General features: G+C 51.3%; 1 protein-coding gene across 9 annotated transcripts in view; it reads left to right on the forward strand.

The window, feature by feature from the left end:
- Window positions 1-19,984, forward strand: part of CACNA1A (calcium voltage-gated channel subunit alpha1 A) — a 329,605-nt gene that overhangs the window by 278,799 nt on the left and 30,822 nt on the right. For all 9 annotated transcript variants that reach the window (XM_082455223.1, XM_082455222.1, XM_082455224.1 and 6 more), the window contains 6 exons: window positions 1,533-1,693; window positions 4,245-4,382; window positions 6,185-6,386; window positions 7,920-8,084; window positions 10,354-10,464; window positions 14,140-14,223. In XM_082455223.1, coding sequence (XP_082311349.1) covers window positions 1,533-1,693; window positions 4,245-4,382; window positions 6,185-6,386; window positions 7,920-8,084; window positions 10,354-10,464; window positions 14,140-14,223 — 861 coding nt within the window. The remainder of the gene's footprint in view (window positions 1-1,532; window positions 1,694-4,244; window positions 4,383-6,184; window positions 6,387-7,919; window positions 8,085-10,353; window positions 10,465-14,139; window positions 14,224-19,984) is intronic.

Genomic DNA, 19,984 nt, shown 5'->3' on the forward strand with positions numbered 1-19,984 from the left:
TATACTTCAATAAAAAATAAATAAATAAATGAAACTTGAAAAAAATAGCATGAACCAGCATTTCCCAAAAGCTTGTTGTTTCAAAAAAAAAAAAAAAGAAGGAAGGAAGGAAATGAAACCTAGTCATTCAAACACCCCTTTTCAATTTATGATGCACCTGAGGCTCACCTGTATTATCTCTTTCTTAATATGTTTCGTTAAGTCAAGTCACTTTATTTTTTACTTAAGTGGATTTATTTTAAAAGGAAATGCTTGTCAAGTTTCTTAAGTTGGAAAACCAAAACCCACTGTTAATAGAAGGTAAAACTAAATATCTGTTCAAAATATAAGATAACTGTTATTAAAATCTAGCCCCAAAATAATTGCCTGACAAAGACTTTGAGCGTGGATACTTGCTCTTTCTTGGTTAAAAAGGAAAAGTACAGGGACTTCCCTGGCGGTCCAGTGGTTAAGACTCTGTGTTCCCAATGCAGGGGGCACGGGGTCGATCCCTGGTCAGGGACCTAAGATCCTGCATGCCGCATGGCGCGGCCAAAAAAAAAAGGAAAAATATAAATGTTAGGTGTTAACACAGTAACAACTAAGGAAGACTTTCTCCTTCACTCAAAAGGATTGAAAGAATTAGAGAGAGAATAACTTTGCTACCATGCGATTCAGTGTTACTTGGTCTTGGGCTCCTATAGGACCGAAAAGTACGTCTGATATCACCAGTGGTGTGCCCCTCCCCCATGATTTGGGAAATCATGATTCGAATGCCCCCTTTTTGTTGATGAATATTCAAAGAGGAAACGTGGCTGCCTTCTGAACGGGAAGGCTTGCTTGCACTGAGATTCGTGGAATCCAGAAGTAGTCGGTTCAGTGGCTCTTTCCCATTTTCTGGGTCACAGCCCCCTTTGAAAGCCCCATGAAAGCTGTGCACTCTCTCCCCCAGGGGAAGCCGGCGGAGCTAACGTGTGATTCCAGTAGGTTGACGATCCTCGATGCTTACTTGTAGTTAGGACCCGCTGTGATTAATAGCAGAATGCAGTGGGGGACATTCCAGGCTGGGACCCCCCGCCTTCTCTGGAGGAGGATGGAAGGATTCCATCTTACGCAGGGCAGAATCTCCAGGGCACGTGAAGTCAGCTCGCAAATCCAGAGTGCCCCCGAGTGATCAGTGGGCAAAAGGGAGGGGACCACGACTCCAGATTATGGGGAAGGGAGTGACGTGAAGGAGGGACGCAGAATGAACAGGAAATGACGTCTCCACCTTTCCTCTTGCCCGGAAGAGCCATGAGCTTACCTTGGAGAAGCTCGGAGAAGCGGCCCCATTTCCCAGGGGTTAAAATTGGGGGGTTTCGATGCATAAAAACTCAGAATTGGGTCCAGCCCCAACATTTCTCAGAACCGCGTGGCCTTAACCGAGTGACTTGGATCATGTCCTTGCCTGGAAAATAGGAATAATGACAATACTTGGGTATTACGAGCTGCTGGAGGTGGAGGCCGGGCTGCTTCCCAGCCCCTCACGCTGTCCCTTCCACCCCACCCACCAGGCCGTGTTTGACTGCGTTGTGAACTCCCTCAAGAATGTCTTCAACATCCTCATCGTCTACATGCTCTTCATGTTCATCTTTGCCGTGGTGGCCGTGCAGCTCTTCAAGGGCAAGTTCTTCCACTGCACCGACGAGTCCAAGGAGTTTGAGAAAGATTGCCGGTGAGTCTTGACCCTCCTAGGCCTCCCCATCGGGGCTGGCAGGTGGGGGGCGGCCAGATGCGCCGGTCTCTTTGTAACCGAAAGTGGGGTCCGGCTGCTCGCCGCTCAAAAGCCAATAAAGAGGCAAAGTTGGTAGAAAGGAACGTTTGCTTTATTTTGGATGCTGGCAACTGCGGGCGGGTCGGGAGGGGGGCGTTGGTGCAGGGAGGGCAGACTCTCATCCAAAGGCCAACTCCCCCGCCCCGGCACTGACAACCAGTGGACAAAAGTTTTTATAGATGGAGAGAGGAAGCTACATGTAGAAACAGCACGGTCAGCTGTGACAGTCAACTTTTTTTTTAAAATTAATTTATTTATTTTATTCATTTATCTTTGGCTGCATTGGGTCTTCGTTGCTGTGCGTGGCTTTCCCTAGTTGCGGCGAGCTGGGCCTACTCTTCGTTGCGGTGCACGGGCTTCTCATTGCCGTGACTTCTCTTGTTGCAGAGCATGGGCTGTAGGCGCGCTGGCTTCAGTAGTTGTGGCACGCGGGCTTAGTAGTTGTGGCTTGCAGGCTCTAGAGCGCAGGCTCAGTAGTTGTGGCGCACGGGCTTAGTTGCTCCGCGGCATGTGGGATCTTCCCGGACCAGAGATCGAACCCGTATCCCCTGCATTGGCAGGCGGATCCTTAACCACTGCGCCACCAGGGAAGCCCTGACAGTCATCCTGATATTGATCATGTGGTGGTCTGATCAGCGTCATCTTGATTGTTTTAAGCACAGTCAAGCTTCAGTTCCAGGGTCAGTTTTTTTCCCGTTTCCTTGAGGCCAATTCTCAGAATTGTGGCAGCTTATGTCATGGCTACAGTCCAGTCATCATGTAGTTGACTTCTTCCACCTGGTGGGGTTTCAGTATCTATGAGACAGATCAAAGGATATGGCTCAGAATATTATCTATAGCCCTTGAGAAGGAACTAAAGGCCCTTGACTATGCTTAATGACTAAACTATTATTATTTGATCTCCTTTGACTGTTTTCCTTTGCTTCTGCATTTTCTCACTTTTCTGATTAAACTCATTCTTTGGCTAAAGTGTTTGCACAGACAAAAGGCAGGCTCAGGACATGGGGGGGGGGAGGGGAAGGACCATAGGGTCCTGCTCCATTTCATCCTGGGCTTGGAAACTGAGGTGTTGGGCGTTGGGGGTGACCCGATTACAAGCAGCTTGGATCTGCAAGTAGAAAGAAAGACAGTTTTGGAATAGGAGGCTCTGACCCATGGCTTTAGGATGCGCCATAAGCTGGTTGCTTAACTTGTGAGTTGCCGCCTTTGTCAAGTAGGGGATATTAATACGCATCTCGGTTCCCTTGTGTGAAACCTTTATAGGCAGATGTGTTTCAAAATTCAGAATACTTTGAGATTTTTAGAAAAACTGTGAGGTGCATGTCCCACGTAGCACATAACACAGTTAAATTAAGGCAGCCCTGTGATCAAATGCAATGTTTCTGTCTGGGAACATACAACTATCTGCACCAAATGGGATAAATAACAAGTCGAAAGAGCCTCACATCCAGTTGGGTCAGGTTTTGTTGCCAAACGCGTTAGATCGGAGATGGGCAGACTTTGTCTGTCAGGGGCCAGATAGTAACCATCTTTGACTTTGCATACACTTTCCATTGCACCTAGTGCAACTCCAAAGCAGCCGCAGACAATAGATAAAAGAATAGGCATGGCTGTGTTCCAATCAAACTTTCTTTCTGGAAACTAAAACTTGAATTTCTTATCATTTTTATCTGTCATGAATGAATTCTTTTAGTTTCAACCATTTAAAACTGTAAACAACCATTGCTTAGCTTGTGGGCCACCCAGAGGCAGATCCAGATTTGGTCTGCAGGCTGGAACTTGCCAACTGCCGGATTAGGAAAAAATGTTTGGTTTTCAGAGCTTTCTGGATTTTGGAATTGTGGCTAAGGGACTGTGGACCTGAAATCCCCCCATCTTTGGGTCATCCTCATGACGGAAAGTTCTGGACTCAGTCCAGGAAAGTGCTGCGCCACTCACTAACCAAGCGCTCAGTCAATATTGCTTTTGTCACTAGTATAAACGGTTACTATGTACCAAAGGGCAGCCAGTGGTTATTTTGGTGGCGGGTTCCTGGATTTGGAAGGATCCCAGGCATTGGGCTAGGAGTCTGGGGCTAACCTTTGTTTCCTACCCTGAGAAGGGGCAGTGAGCGGCTGCCCTCCTTGGCCTGATGAACCCAGAAATGTGCCTGTCTCCCTCCCTGCTCTCAACTGCCCCCAAGCCTGAGGCTCCCACCCTTGGGTCTAGAAGTGTTCAAGTTGGAAAAGGATACAAGATTCTGAGTTGGCTCTCCCACTGGACACAGGGCTGTGGCATCATCTGTGGATTTATCTCCAAATGGCTGTACACAAGCTCCAGGGAGAAACAGGCTTCCTGGGCTGTGGGAAGCAGCGTGGGCTGGTGAGCCCCTCTTCCTCCTCCTCCCCCGTCTCTCTGGTGGCCACATACGGGTGTCCCTCCATTTACTAATGGTCCCCGCTTTCTGTGGCAGCGGCAAGTACCTCCTTTATGAGAAGAACGAGGTGAAGGCGCGGGACCGAGAGTGGAAGAAGTATGAGTTCCATTATGACAACGTGCTATGGGCTCTGCTGACCCTCTTCACCGTGTCCACGGGAGAAGGCTGGCCACAGTAAGTGGTCCAGTCAGAAAGCCCCACAGGAGGAGCTCGGGGGCCTCCAGGGAGCAGGAGAGGAAAGGGTCCAAGAGCCCAGTGCTGAGAAAGGTCTGAGGGAGGGAGGGGTTTGCTCCTGGCTTCCAGAAGTGGGGACAATGCAAGAGGCACCAGATGTCAGATGCAAGTGGGGACAATGCAAGATGCAAGACGTCAGCAGAACAGCATCCCCCATGTGTGGTTGGGCTTCTCAGGGCAGAAATCCAGCGGTCGCTTGGCTTGCCAACCCCTTGAGTGTACGGGGCTGTGTGCTCCCAGAACAGGCACGGTTTCTAATTTACAGGAAGGCCGCATGTACGTACACATGCGGTCACATCCTCTTAACCCTTCCGGTGCTGGTGAACAAAAACCTCCAAGCCAGGGGGGTGTGAACCTGGCATTTTCCAAGTCGGTTTGACCACAGGACCCATCTGTCCCAGACAGGGCTAAGGCTGGGGTGACATGGGTGAGACTGACTTGTGCAAGTCCAAACTTTAATTCTTTTTTAAGTTTTTTTTTTGTTTTTGGGGTGTTGTTTTTTGGGGGGGGGTTGGCCACGGTGCGTGGCATGTGGGATCTTAGTTCCCCAACCAGGGATCAAACCTGCGCCCCCTGAATTGGAAGCACGAGTCTCAACCACTGGACTGCTAGGGAAGTCCTCACGATTTAAATTTTTGAGATTTTGTTCATCAGGGGCTTGGGGGCATTTCTTTTGAGTTTTTAAAATATGGCAGGAAATACTAAATATTACAGTGAAATGTTATTTATCTCGATTACTGAGGGGTTTGACACCCCCTGAATTTGTGCCCATGGCAAGTGCCTCTCTCGCCTCCCCTTAGTCCCGGTCCTGCTCCCAGAGGTGTCGGCTGAATGCAGGCTGAAGGTTTGGTAGATTCCAGCGTGTGCCTTCAACATGCTCACCTCCCGCCCTCGCTCAGCAAACACCCCAACCCACACATGCCTGTCTGATCACCGATGCGCACACCCGGGATCCACACACGCAGGGCCAGTGCTAGCCCTTCAGGCACCTTTGAGCGAGTTTTTAAAGACACCCATTCCTCAACAGACTTTACTTCCATCTGTCAGAAAAGCGTTGCAATGTACTTAATGATCTTGCTCAGAAAAAGGCACTTTATGGCCACCTGCCAAAAAGTTGTCACCATTAATACACAGATCTATCAGGTCTACAGTATGAATGGTGCCCCTTAGATGCAGAGCACTTGAGCAGTGCGTGATCTGTGCGGATGTACAGGGCAGCCGCGCATACACTCACTTCCATGTGCATCCTCATTACCCCTCCTTGGCTCCCACGACCACCTGTGCTTAAATAGTCACACACACACACACACACACGCACACACATACGCCTGCCTCCGTGACCCCCTACTCACTCCCATTCATCACCACAAACCTAGTTTCAAATCCCACCTTGGCCGCACCTGAGTGGGTGATCTACAGCCGAACCTCAGTTTCCTTGTGTGCAAAACGGAGCCAGTAATAACCTCCCTGAGAGGGTTGCTGGGAAAATGAATAAAATGTTGAACATCATTTCTGGCACGTAACAGGCCCTCAATACAGGGCAGTAGAAGTAACTGACATTGCTGTCAACACTCCCCACAGGCAAAAGAGGTGGGAAGATTACGGCTTCATAAAGTAACCACAGTGACTGCAGTCAGAAAACAGGGATGACTCTTCATTTCTTTTCTGTTTCCTCTTAATATTTTCCTCCATTCCTGTTCCCCTGTCTCACTTTCCCCCTCTCCCCACCCGGGTCCTCACAGGGTCCTCAAGCACTCCGTGGATGCCACCTTTGAGAACCAGGGTCCCAGCCCTGGGTACCGCATGGAGATGTCCATCTTCTACGTCGTCTACTTTGTGGTGTTCCCCTTCTTCTTTGTCAATATCTTTGTGGCCTTGATCATCATCACCTTCCAGGAGCAGGGGGACAAAATGATGGAGGAATACAGCCTGGAGAAAAATGAGGTACCACTTCCCACTTATATCCCCACTTAAAAACTGACACCCCCCCATCATACATGCACACACACACACACACACACACACACAAAGGAACCAGCTTCTGGGGGCATCTGGGGAGGGAACAGCAGCATTCTCCAAGCAGAATCCAGTCTGCATGAAGGGCAGCCCTTCATGGGGTTTCCAGAGGAAAACACATCAGAGAGAAGTTGTGTATGTATCAGTCAGTTTGGACTAGGTTATGATGCGGTAACAAGCAGCCCTCACATCTCAATGCCAGATATCCACAAAGGAATTGGACTGCATGTCCAGATGGCTCTGCTCCGTGTCATCTTTATTCTGGTTCCCCTCTAAGATGCTTCAGATAAAAAAGAGAGAATGGCAAACCATGGTCCACCTCTTGTGGCTTGTGCCCAGAAGTGACATGTGTCACTTCTCACATTTCATTAGCCAGAGCTAGTCACATGTCTGATGTCAGTGGGGCAGGGAAGTATAATCTCCCCCAGGGAGGGGTGGTGAATATTTACGAATGAAAATCCAGTCCACCAGAGAGTATAGGCATGACCCTTTGCTTCTCTAGAATCATCCAAGCTAGGTGGAGGACCTAGAATGAATTCTTCCTCTGCTTTGTTGGCCTCTAAGACTAAATAACTATTATTCCTCCCTGTCTCCTTCCCTCAAAGAGAAGGAGAAGCAAAATAGTCGGTAAGAAAGAATGGTTAGGCTTCACAACATGGATGGACCTAGAGATTATCATACTAAGCGAAGCAAGTCAGAAAGAGAAAGACAAATACCATATGGTATCACTTTATGTGGAATCTAAAATATGACACAAATGAACGTATCTATGAAACAGAAACAGACTCATTGACATAGAGAACAGACTCGTAGTTGCCAAGGGCGGGGGCGGGGGAGGGAAGGATTGGGAGTTTGGGATTAGCAGAGGAAAACTATTATATATAGGATGGATAAACAACAAGGTCCTCCTGTAGAGCACAGAGAACTATATTGAATATCCTGTGATAAACCATAATAGAAAAAAATATGAAAAAAGCAACTGAATTGCTTTGCTGTACAGCAGAAATTAACACAGCATTTTAAATCAACTATACTTCAATAAAATTTAAAAAAAGAATGGTTAGGCTTCAATGTCAGACTCTGGTTGAAATTCAAGGTTCGCCCACTAGGCAGCCGTGCCATGTCAGGCTTAACCTCTCTGAGCCTTTATTTTCCTCATCTGCAAAGTGGGGGCTACTGATAGTACCCATCGATCATGTTTGCTAAGGGGATTCAATGAGGTAACGGGGGAGTGTCAGCACAAGCTTTGGCCGATGGTAATTTCTCAAGGAGCTGTAGCTGTCGGGAGAAGAAAACATTCATGGCGAGGAGCTTATGGGGGGAGTGGGGTGGGCAAGAGAGGCAGACATCCAGGCAGACGTGCAGAAGAGCTGCATCGAATGAGATGGGGGGGGTGGTGCTGGGTGTCCAGCCGCCTCTCTCCTGCCTCAGGCCCTCACACTGCTGCGCTCTCTCCCGCAGAGGGCCTGCATTGACTTCGCCATCAGCGCTAAACCCCTGACCCGACATATGCCCCAGAACAAGCAGAGTTTCCAGTACCGCATGTGGCAGTTCGTGGTGTCCCCGCCTTTCGAGTACACCATCATGGCCATGATCGCCCTCAACACCATCGTGCTCATGATGAAGGTGAGTCCCCCCTCCCCCCCGGCACTGCTTAATCCCCACCGCACCCCTGCCCCACGCAAAACAGAACCGGCTACGAGTTTCCCAGGCAGACCACACTCTGTGTCACCGCCAGGCCCCCGTTCCTGCTGTTCCCTCTGCCTGACACACGGTTCCCACCGCTTTGTCTGGCCAGCCCCTTCCAGCTGCCCCTGCAGAGCCCTTCCTCTAGGAAGCCTTCCCTGACCTCCCAGGGCCCCATGAGGTGTTTGCAAGCATCCTGTCTGTTATCTCACGTGCCACGATACCAGTGTTGGGTTGCCTGATAGTCTGCCACCTGCCTGTGAGCTCCGAGGGGCCAGTCAAGTACTGATCACCCCTGAATTTCAGGGGTTCAGAGAGGGCCTAACTCAGAGGGGACAAGAGCCCCTTGATAAATGTTTGATGAAAGAAATGAGGAGGGAAGGGCAGGTAAAGACCCTGCGAGCCTCGGGGCCGTGGAGCCTCTTCAGGGTGAAAAGTCAAAACTTTTCACCCTGTGCTTTGGAGACCAAAAGCCTGAATTTGAGCCCAGCTCTGCCATTTAATTCACCATTTAACCTTGCACTAGTGACCAGTGGCATCTCAGGGCCTCAGTTTCCCTGTCAATAAAATGGGAAGGATAATAATAGCACGTTCCTTGCCCCCGGTAGGGATTAGGATTGAATAAGAAATTTCCTGCAAAGACATTAGCACATTTCTCAATTCTTAAAAACACTCAGCAAGTTTAGTTGTTGATTTTTTGAACTGGTAAAAAAGCAGTGCCTGTATTCACCTGAAAATTCATCTCCATAAGCGAGTGCTTTGTCTTTTCATTGTTAGGAACATAACAGTTTCAAACAAACAGAAGAGAGAGAGATAGAATAGCACAGCCCTTCTCAAACTGCTCACAGATCAGCTGGGCATCTTGTGAAAATGCAGATTTGGTTCAGCAGGTCCGGGTGGGTCTGGGACTCCACAATTCTAACCAGCATCCCGGTGGTGCAGATGCTGTAGGTCCCTGGACCACATCCTGAGCATCCAGGCGCTTGTGAATACCCAGTCTCCATCACCCAGAGTTACCTATTGGGAACATTCTGCTATGTTTGCTTCATCTATTTTTTTCTCATTTTTTTAAAAAATTGAGGTGAAATTCACATAACCTACAGTTAACCATTTTAAAGTGTACAATTCAGTGGCATTTGGTCCATTCACGATGTTGTGCAACCACCACCCCTATCTATTTCCATCACCCCAAAAGGAAACCCATCCCCGTTACCAGTGACTCCCTATCCCCCTTCCCCCAGCCCCTGGCAACCACTAATCTGTGTTTCATGCATGTACCTACTCTGGACATTTCATCTATTTTTTAAAGTGTTTTAAATGATAGACACCACACTATTTCACGCTTAAATTCTTCAGTGTGCTTTCCAAAGTAATCAGAACATTTTCCTACATGTTCTTATGCTTGACAAGATTAGTGTTAACACCGTAAGATCCATATTGAAGTGTCCCCAAAACGTCTTTTACAGTAAGTTGTTTTTTGAGCCAAGATCTAAATGGCTACACATGGTCTCCAGTTTTTTGTTTTTAAATCTCCGTCCTCTGCCCCACCCCCCGACCCCCCACCACCCCGCGCTGTTAACTTTTTGAGGAAACCAGATGAGGTGAATGAAAACTGTCCCACCTCTGGGTGCATTGGTTTACTCCATCTGCTGGATTTCCTGTAACCTGGTAGTTAGATTTAAAGGTTATCGGTTCAAATCGGATTCGTTTGGGCAAGAGTCATAAGCAGTCAGAATAGCGGTTACCTCTGGGGTGGGTGGGTTATCAACTGGGAAGGGGTGCAAGAAAACTTTTGGGAGGGGTGCTGGAAATGTTCTAAATCTTGGTCTGGGAAGTGGTCTCATAGGAGTGTACAGGTAAGAATTAAAAAAGACATCTAGAAGGAAAAAAAAAAAAGAAATGACTGCAAAGAGGATGCTGTAGACATCCTGCATCCCATCAGGAGACCCATCGATAGGGCCAGGCTCTCCCGGGATCTCGGCTGCTAAGATAGGACTCAAGAAAGGAATTTTTGTTTTGACCTGAAAAGAGTAGCCCAGCCAGTGAAGAGCTTGCCTGGGGCCCGGGCTGGCTCCACAGGACATCAATAGGGAAACCAAATGTCCGAGTCCTGCCTGCCCCGGGGAAAGGGCAGCCACGAAGCCACCCCAGCCGCGGTCCTCGACACTGTGCCCACTGACCCCACTACTCTCCCTCCTTCCTTCTCTAGTTCTACGGGGCCTCTGTCGCTTATGAAAATGCCCTGAGGGTATTCAACATTGTCTTCACTTCCCTCTTCTCTCTGGAATGTCTTCTCAAAGTCATGGCTTTTGGGATTCTGGTAAGTCCAGCCTTGGAGCTAGAGCTGTGGGTTAAGGGAAAGCCCAGAGGGGCACTGGGTGCTGGGTGGTGGTCTCCCCACCTGGCCCCTCTGCCCCCAACCCCAATGGTGACTTGAGCATCTCTCCATTGTGCACAGATTCTACTTAGGCGTTCTTGTACTTACCAAGTAACACCAAACTCTGTGTCAGGCACATATCTATTATTAAATGATGCGATGAGAGGGGTAATGATTCATTCTGGAGATAAGGAAACTGAGATCCAGACAGGCCAAGTCCATAGCATTCAAACTGTTCTAGCCACAATCGCAGTAAGAAATACACTTTGCAATGGAGCCCAGTACTCAGATGTACAAACAGACAACCAAAATGAAATATTCACAGAATCTGTATCTCCCCTTAGCACATGCCTTATACTCTGAAGTTATCTATCTCCTTGACTCCATGTCCCCCCCCCTCCTGCTTTTTTTTTCCCCTGGCCGCACGACATGGCACTTGGGATCTTAGTTCCCCGACCAGGGATCAAACCCACGCCCCCTGCAGTGGAAACGCAGAGTCTTAACCACTGGACCGCCAGGGAAGTCACGCCCCTCCTTTTTTAATGCAGTTCATGACCTACTAACTTGATTTCGTCTCCCACTAATGCAAGTGGTCTTAACCTGAGGCCCATTGACCCCCTAAGGGATCTATGGATGTAGGGTGGGATGAGGGAGCCCAGGAAATAAGAGGTGAAAAAAATTACATCTTTATTTTTCACCAGCTGCTAACTGGAATTTTGCTTTTCCTTCCATCCTGAAAGTAGACAGCAAACCCCCGCAGGATTACCAATATGATCTGTGTCACTGATAAAAATCAGATGTTCTCATATCGCATCCCAGAGGGTGCAGGTAAGTCAGCCCTCCATATCCACAGGTTCTGCATCCACGGAGTCAACCAATTCGATTGGCAATTGGTTGAATCCACAGATGTGGGACCCGCAGATACAGAGGCCTGACTGTAAAGGACTTGAGGATATGCTTAGCCCACCTCTCTGAAGAAAATGACCTGCAGCCCATGGTGTCAGCAGACCGAGGCTGGGGTCATACCTCGGCTTCCCAAGGTGGTAAAAGCTGTCGGCTTTGGCACCAGAGAGACCTCGAGTCCAGTCGTATCCAGGCTGTGTCACCTCACCTCTCTCTCCTCCATTGCAAGAAAGGCCCGTCCTCTGCCTCTCCTTCGAAAGAGCTCTTGCAAACCCCAAATGCAAATAATGTGTGTCTGGAGACTGAGGGTCCAAGCCTGACATGTTGCAAGCGCTCAATAAATACCAGAAAGTGTTACAATAAAGCTCATCACCTGACCTTTCTCCTCCAAAGCAGTGGCTACCAAGCCTGCAACCCATCAGAAGCACTTAAAGTTGAATGATGCCCCAGACCCACCTCAAGAGATCCTTATTCATTTGGTTGGGTGGGAGTGTGGAGTTTAAATGATAGAGGGGCTATCCAGGGGCTTGAGGCCTGTAGCCAAACACCTATAAAGTTGTCCTCGTTTGTGCTCCCCTAGAGGTAGAGCCTGAGACAAACTTGAATGCAAGCAATTTATCTGGGAGGTGACTCCGGGAAGCCCCGTAGGGGAAAGAGGGAGTGAGACAGGGAAAGGAAGGCAGCCGGTACAGGGTGTGTAGGTGAGCAGGTTCCCTATGGGTGTAACTGGGATGCAGTTCCATGGAGGACCTCTGGGGTGCAGCAGAGAGCACATACTCAGGTCTCGTCACCCATGGCGGGGGAGCTGGAGTATTTATTCTCCAGTGCCCATCAGTCATAGTCGAGGGCTGCTCCCACAGGAGCTGTTAATTCCCCTGTGCAGCTAGAGAAAGCCCCTGGGCAGAGTAACAAGGGTACACAGTCAAAATATATGGGGATATGTGTAAGGCCCCAGCAGCACCTGCTAAAATACCAAAAAGTGCCAGTGGAACCTGCACTCCTTTTAGACAATCATAAAACAACATCCATCTATTGAGCACCTACTATATACCAAACCCCACACTCAGTGACTCACATTCATTATCAGATTGTTGTTATACCTTTATCTTCCAGAAGAGGGCCCTGAGGCCCAAGCAGTCCAACTCCGAGGACATTTGATTCGTACATGCTAAAAGAATTTGATCCTGGGAAGCACAGATCCAAAGCCTGTGTCCTTCTCTGTGAGGCAGAGGGGCTGCCGCTGGGTCAGATGCTCAGGGGAGAAGATGACTGCTCAGAATGGGGCCCAAGCCCCAACCTGGCCTTTACTTTTGTGAGATTGCTGGGAAAGCCTGTGTTTAGCATGGGTCCCACCAAGCCTTGAGGGAAGGGCCGTCTATTTGAGCCAGACCCTTACATCCAGGCAGAGGTGCTACTCGTAGTGGGCTCAAACAGTGTGAAATATTTCAGTATTTTTTTTTTTAGTATTTATTTATTTATTTGGTTGCACCGGGTCTTAGTTGTGGCAGGCGGGCTCCTTAGTTGTGGCATGCAAACTCTTAGTTGCAGCATGCATGTGGGATCTAATTCCCTGACCAGGAATTGAACCCAGGCCCCCTGCATTGGGAGTGTGGAGTCTTAACCACTGTGCCACCAGGAAGTCCCAATATTTCAGTATTTTAACAACAGCATACTATACCTGTGTGTCCCACTTGAGCCAGAACCCAGCCCAGGGATATACCAGTCAGGATAGCTCAAGTTAAGCTGTGGTAACAAATACAGCTTCGTTGCTCCAATCAACAAAGGGTTTACTCTCCCCCACATCTCAGTTTCTCCAATCAACAAAGCGTTTACTCAGAGACCCAGGCTCACTGAGCAGCCGTCATCTGGAACATTACTGGTCACCAGGTCCAGGGTTAAGAGAGTTCCGGCGAGTCCTGCACTGGCCAGAAAGTGACTCACGCTGCCTCTGTTCACGACCCATCAGCTTTAACTAGACACACAACCTTATCTAACTACAAGGGGGCCAGGAAGTGTAGCCTCGTGTATGCCCAGAAGGCCTCTTCACCCTTGTTCCTATCGCCCTTCTCCAGATTAGGAAATGGAGGCACAGAGAGGTTAAGTCACTGACCCACAGCCACACAGCTGGATGGTAGCAGAGCTGGCATGTGAACCCAGAGGCTGCTGTCTTAGCAAGTGTGCTATAAGCACGGTCTTGATTCAGCAGGGTCCTATCCATAGACTCTGGGCTTGCCCAGACCTGGGTTTAAATCCTGACTCTTCACCTCTGTGCTGCCTGAGGTGACCATCTTTGCTCTCTGAGCCCCGGTCGCCTTATATAAAATGGGTGATAAACCTTCCTTCCGATTCATGAGAATCCCAGTGACGTCATTTATGAAGCATGTGAGGTCTCAGAGAGCCCTTGGAACGGTTGGAGAAACAGGGCACAGCCCAGAAAGGCAGCGCTCCCCCACAACAGAGCTGACGCGGCACCCGGAGACCCCCCTCTGGGGCCAAGCAAGCCGTGGGAAGGCTGGGGGGTCCCAGGGAGGGGGGACTCGGAACAGATGATACTGAGCAGCCCACCCAGCAACATTTTGCTGATTGAATGACTGTAACTGTCCCGGGCACTTGACTGGTCTGCAGCTGTGCCCCGAACGGGCCCCCTGGGCTGGACGTGGGGGCCGGCCGTGGAGCCCTATGTCGGCATCTCTATCTTGTGGGTCCCCGTTCTAGAATTATTTCCGCGATGCCTGGAACATCTTCGACTTTGTGACTGTTCTGGGCAGCATCACCGACATCCTGGTGACCGAGTTTGGGGTAAGTTTCCCACCGGCTTCTCTCTGGGCAGTTCCTGGCTGGGCTGGGAGGGGCGAGGAAGAGGTCATCAAGAAGCAGTGGGTCCCGGCAGCCACAGCTGGCTCAAGCCAGCGCTGGACCATGACCAAAGAGGGAGAGGTGGGGTCCCTGGGAGCAAGGGCAGCCCCTCAGGAGGGTGATGCGGGGAGACGGGGGTGGCCGAAGCCACCTCCGTGGGGCTAGCGCTGCAACGTGAACTTCCCTGCCTCTTGGCTACCGACTTACGATTAAATAATGTGGATGAGCTCATTGAGAAAACTGAGACACTTAAAGGATCCCAAGGCTGAGCCCCACTCCCCCAAACACCACACAGTGTTGGGGGCCCAGAGGGAACCAGCTTCAAGTCCATTCTGCTTGAACTAAGCATCTCCTGGCTCACGGGGAGGAGGGAGCCATGGCCCTTGGGTTAACGGGGGGACACCATTCCCAGGACCTTAGGAGGGTCCCTGGGACATGTGTCTTCCTCTATCCCCAGGCTTGGGAGGTTCCCAACGTGGGGGGGGGGGGTGGTCTCTGGACCTCGCTGTGGTTGTCCCTCACAGGACCACGTCGTCTGGAAGACGCAGGTCCCAGAGCTCCTGCCCCACACCCCCTCCCTGGCCATTTGCCAGTGAGCCTAGGCTTGAGGGCCCTGGGGAGGCTGTGGGAGGATAGGAGGTCCCCACAGGTGAAGCAAAAGGGCAAAGAGTGTCAGAGCCGAGGGCCGGGGGTGGTAACAACCTTGTCATAATAACAATAATAAAAGCTGACAGGGACGGCCAGGCACTGTGCCAAGCGTTTGACATGGATTAGCTCGTGGTACAGGTTGGGGGCTCAGCATATAAAAGAATTCCTTTAGAGGGTTCAACTGAAGGGATCCAAAAGCAGAGACTGTTCACAGAGCAGAGGGGAAGGGGCCCAGCACCCAACCACCGTGGGGAGCTGTTACCTGCCCAGGTGCTGAAGTCAGAGAGGGGCCTCCTGGTGGGAGCTGTGAACGTGCAGGGACAGAGCTCCTGCCAGAGATAGGGCCAAAGCAGGCACGGAGCATCGGGGAAGAAATACCCCTACCTTTCTCTCCTGCCACCCTCTATCTCCTGCCAGCCACTTCCATTGGCCAAGCCCAGCCAGAAAGGAGCCAGAAGGCCAGAGAGCCAGGGTGATGCTGAGAACAGGCAGAGGAGAGCAGAGAATAGATCTGGGTGGGGTGGGGCCCGAGGAAGAGGGTGTTGTCCCATTTCACAGATGAGGAAACTGATGCTCAATGCTGAGGAGAATGAGGGACCTACTTAAAGTCATGCAGCCAGACTTGCTGATTCCTGAGGGCACACTGGTGTTCCCTGGGGCGTCCCTAACTGAGCCACCAGCAGCAAAGGGATCGATTGGCCCACTCTTCTATCCTGGAAGCCTGATAGGATTGGGAAGCTACACAGAAGAGGGGCCATTCTCTGACGCATCCCCCATACCCCCACCCAAGTGGTATCCTGGCCACAATTCTTTGCCTTCAGCTTCAGTGAACCAGAAGTTCCCCCTTCCCCCGTCTCACCCCTGACACCTTCCTCTAGAGAGGTCTTGCCCAGCTGTGGGCTATCCCCATTGGGGTGCCCCCATCTGGCCACTGTCCCCTAGCAGAGGGCCAGAGCTTAGACCTCATCTTCTGTCCTAAGTTTCTAAGAGATCTGGAGGTTCTCCTGGCAGTCAAAATATCTTGCCATCCAGCTGAAGACAAGACAGCCTTGAACCAATATCCCTCTGGGTCAAGAGGTTAGAAGGGGTGACCCACCACCCCAGTAGGGCAGGTAGAGGAAGTTGATTGAAGCTCTAGTTGCCAGTAAGAGATCTGTAGGACTGGACCACAACGGCTTGTTCTCCTGGCTGCAAGATATGGGAGGGCAGGAGGATGGGGCAGGAGAATGGGGCACAGAATCCAATTCAGGGATATCAGGACTATTGCGGTAGTCAAACAGCCCTCCCCTATGAGCTGTTAGACCCTGGGTAACTTGTACTACCTCTTCTCGTCCTGTATTTGGGACTAACCTTCATAACCAACCTCATCAGACCCTTGCAAGCCTCACATTCATTCATGCATTCATAGAAGCATGCATTAAGCACCTGCTGTATGCCAGGCATTGTTAGAGGTGCCGAGAACAGAGCAAAACAGACAAGAATGCCTGCCCCCAGAGGGCTGACATTCTAGGGCAAGAGATGGCAACTTTGAACAAATCAGAGCAATTGACGTAAAGCGCTTGGCACAGAACCTGCCAGGAATTAGTTCACGAATGGTGGTTATTAGTATTGCTATTGCTGTTATTACTGTGAACGTACTTGGATTGCGGTTTGTTAGGCAGCCCCTCAGCCCTGAATTATAATCATTTGGTGGGAAAGCTAGAGGGTGGGCATTTGGACCCCTTTAGGAGGATAAACGCCCGACCTGGAGGTGGGGAAGGTTTGCCCTGCTAGGCAAGGAGCCCTCAGCAGCCCCTTTGTGCCTCCCAGGTAAGCCCACTAAGTCTGAGGCCAGACAGAGCTCAGCCAGGCTGAGGCAAGGGGAGCCAGACCATTGGGAGGGCAAGGCCCCCAGGGTTTGGGGGGAGGGGGAGAGGGTGTGAGGCCCACCGGGCCTCAGCTGCCACCCACGAGTGGCTGGGGTGACGTGGGTTTGCCCTGCGTGCCATGCATAATGACTGTGTTTCTTGTCTTGTCTCTTTTCATGCCTGCTCCTTAAACTGTATATTGGCACAACGCCGTCTGAAAAACTCATCCAATCAAAATGCACTATGAAATTCATTTGTTCATCCATGACGTGGTCTGTGTGTTCATACACCAATGACTATCTCCCAACCCACCACCACCACCCCCACTCCCCGCCCGGGAACCGAAACCCATTGGTTTTTTTGGCACTGGTTACAAATCAACCTAAAAAAACGCTGAACACGCCTCCCCAACTGCCCCCGCCCGCCTGCTTCCCCTCCATCTTCAACATCTGCATCTAGAATCCGGTTGGTCTTACTTCTTTCTGAAGTCTAAATGCCTTACATTAACTGTGAACGCATCTTCTCGCATCAGCGTTGCACGTCACGCCCTGGGCTTTCTAAACTTGGATTGCCTGATGCACCCCCCCTATCCCCAGCCCCGTATGTCTGTCCATCTCTCCAAACCCTCCCGACCCACCCCCCCACCCCGCCTTGTTCCTGCAGCCTCTCTTCCTCTGGTTGGTATTGGGTTCTGAATTAGGGTTTTCTGTTTGGGTTGGCTTGTGTCTTCTGCAGAGAAAAGGATGGGTTTGCCCCATGCGACACCTCCAACAGGACGGGTTGGCTGGCTGAGTCTCCCACCCCATTCCTTACACACAGCCCTGTACTCAGAGCCGTCGGGCACTCTCTCACACCACTCCTGTGCCTGGTTAACTCCATGGATCCCGGGGCCCCAGGAAAGCTCCAACAGTCCTCACCCCATTCCAAGCCCACGAGCTCTTCGGGCTTGACCAGCAGCGATGTAAATCTCCAAGTCTGATGGAGGAGGTCTGAGGGCCTTGCAATGTGCAGGCAAAGACGCTCAAATGAGGGGGAGTCAGAATGGCCAGAACCGGTTCTGGCTGAACGGCCAGGACTCAGGTCTGGCTGCTTCCAGATGGACCGGCCAGCTGACGCCCTCTCCTGGAGCCCTGATCTGCATGTACTTCTGTTCCCCTCCCCCCACCCGGACATGGTCACTAAACACATGTACTCTCTCCTCTTTCCTGTTCAGTCTCTGACTCTCGTTCCCTTTTTCTCTCTGTCTCTGTCTCTCTCTCTCTCTCTCTCTCTCTTTCTCTTTTTTTGCTCTTGCAATCTCCCTCTCTTGATCCTCCCCCACCCCCTGACACACACACACACATGCACACACTATCCCTCCCTTCTGTTATATCCATCCACCCTGCAAACCCACACCCACACCCTGGAGGCACCGTGTCCATCTCTCCCTCGCCTCACTTATTTGGCTCTCTGCACACTTGCACACTCCTTACTCTGTTAAATCCCACCTGCCTCTGCCCCTCCCCCACCATCCTCTGAGCCCCTTTGAAGGACCCGCAATGGCATCTTTGCACCGGGATCCCTCCCCTGCTAGCCATACACAGGCACTCATCCACCAAACATTTAATGAGCCCCAATTCGATGCCACAGATGGAGGGTTAGGCAGAAGGGGACACCATCACTGCCCCCACCCCCTGTGTCACCTACAGTCAGGTGGGAGGAGGCAGGCATTGGTCAAATAACCCCTGAAACCCACTTGAAATTGTAACTGTGCTGCAAGCTGAAGGATGAACAGCATTAACAACGTGGAGAGGGGGAGAAAAGGGCATTTGAGGCCCAGGATAGCATGTGCAAAAGTCCTGTGGCAGGTCGGAGCACACAGGGGTCAGGGTCTGCAAGTGAGAGGGTGTGGCTGGAGCAAAGAGCAGAGGAAGGCTGACCCAGAGAAAGTGAAGAGGGCAGAAGGGGACAGGACCTTGGGGCCTTGTTGTGGGAGCCTGGGAGGATTTGGAGCAGGGGAGGCGTGATCGGAAGTGCAGTTAGACCAGACCCTGCAGCTGCAGAGCAGGGAGTGGGTAGGCAGCGGGCTGGGCAGGAAGTGAGCACCACGAATCCCAAGGAGAGATGACAGCAGGGGAAGCAGGAGCTGTGGGAGGACTGGCCGTCTGAGCAGGGATCTCTGCAGGACCTGGAGATGGGCTGGGTCTGGGCTCGGGGGAGAGAGGTGCCTGGAGGACTTGAGTCTGGCTTGAACTTGGAGATGGAAGTCAGGGAATGCCAGGAGAGGACCAGGTTAGGGGAATAGCACAAGTGTGGGCACAGTGGGCTTGAAGTGCCCTGAAGGGCACCCCAGAAGAAGTCAGGTAGGCGGTGGGTTAGTGGGTCTGGAGTGCAGAGGCAAGATCTGGGCTGGAGGTGGGGTCTGCAGGACTTCTTTGGAACCCTCAGGAGGGTGGTCCCCATGTCCTTCTGAGTACTCGCACTCCTGAACACAGCAAGCCTTCCAGGGCCCACATCACTCCCCTTCAGCCTAGAACCAGGAAGCACTGGGCAGGGTTGGAGGAGAGGACAGCTGTTCCTTCCTGGCTGTGGACAAAAAGACGGAAGCTAGGAAGAAGAAAGTCGGAAATTCTGGGAGCACTTGAAGGACTCTGTGCAAACCCAGGAAGAGATGGAGGGGTGGATGAGGGCAGACTAGAACCTTCCCCTGCCCTGTCACCTGGACCTCTTTCATTTCCACCCCTACTTCCCCCGTGTGTCTCCTGTGTCCCTGGCCCCAAGAAGCGCAGCATGCTCTCTGCACACGTCTCCCTGCAAACCCCCCTTCTTTCTCCTGCATGGTGGCAGTCCCTACGGCCCCGCTCTGCCCCGAGACCCCCAGAGGCTGCTTCCGGGGCCCGCCTGACTTTGCATGGGTCCACATGTTATGCCCCGCCCCGTGAAGGGATGGCTTGTACTCTGGGGATGGACGGGAGGGGACTGGGGACACCTGGGCCATCGGCCGTGTCCCCAGATGGAGCTGGGAGTCAGGTCAACAGGGCACGGAGGGTGACCGTCAGCCAAGCTGAGGTTGGGGGTTTATTCGAGGCACTTGAGAGATTCTCACAGTGGTTAGGCCCCAAATGTGGTCAGGGTAGGATCTCCACACCCCTCCCCCATCCTAGAGGCCTAAGGGTCAACTGATGTGTCCCAGAGAGCATCCTAGACTTTTCCAGAAAACCCAGAGGCCT

Source organism: Balaenoptera physalus (genome assembly GCF_965194825.1).
Source record: "Balaenoptera physalus genome assembly, chromosome: 3".
In the NCBI taxonomy this organism is placed as follows: domain Eukaryota; kingdom Metazoa; phylum Chordata; class Mammalia; order Artiodactyla; family Balaenopteridae; genus Balaenoptera; species Balaenoptera physalus.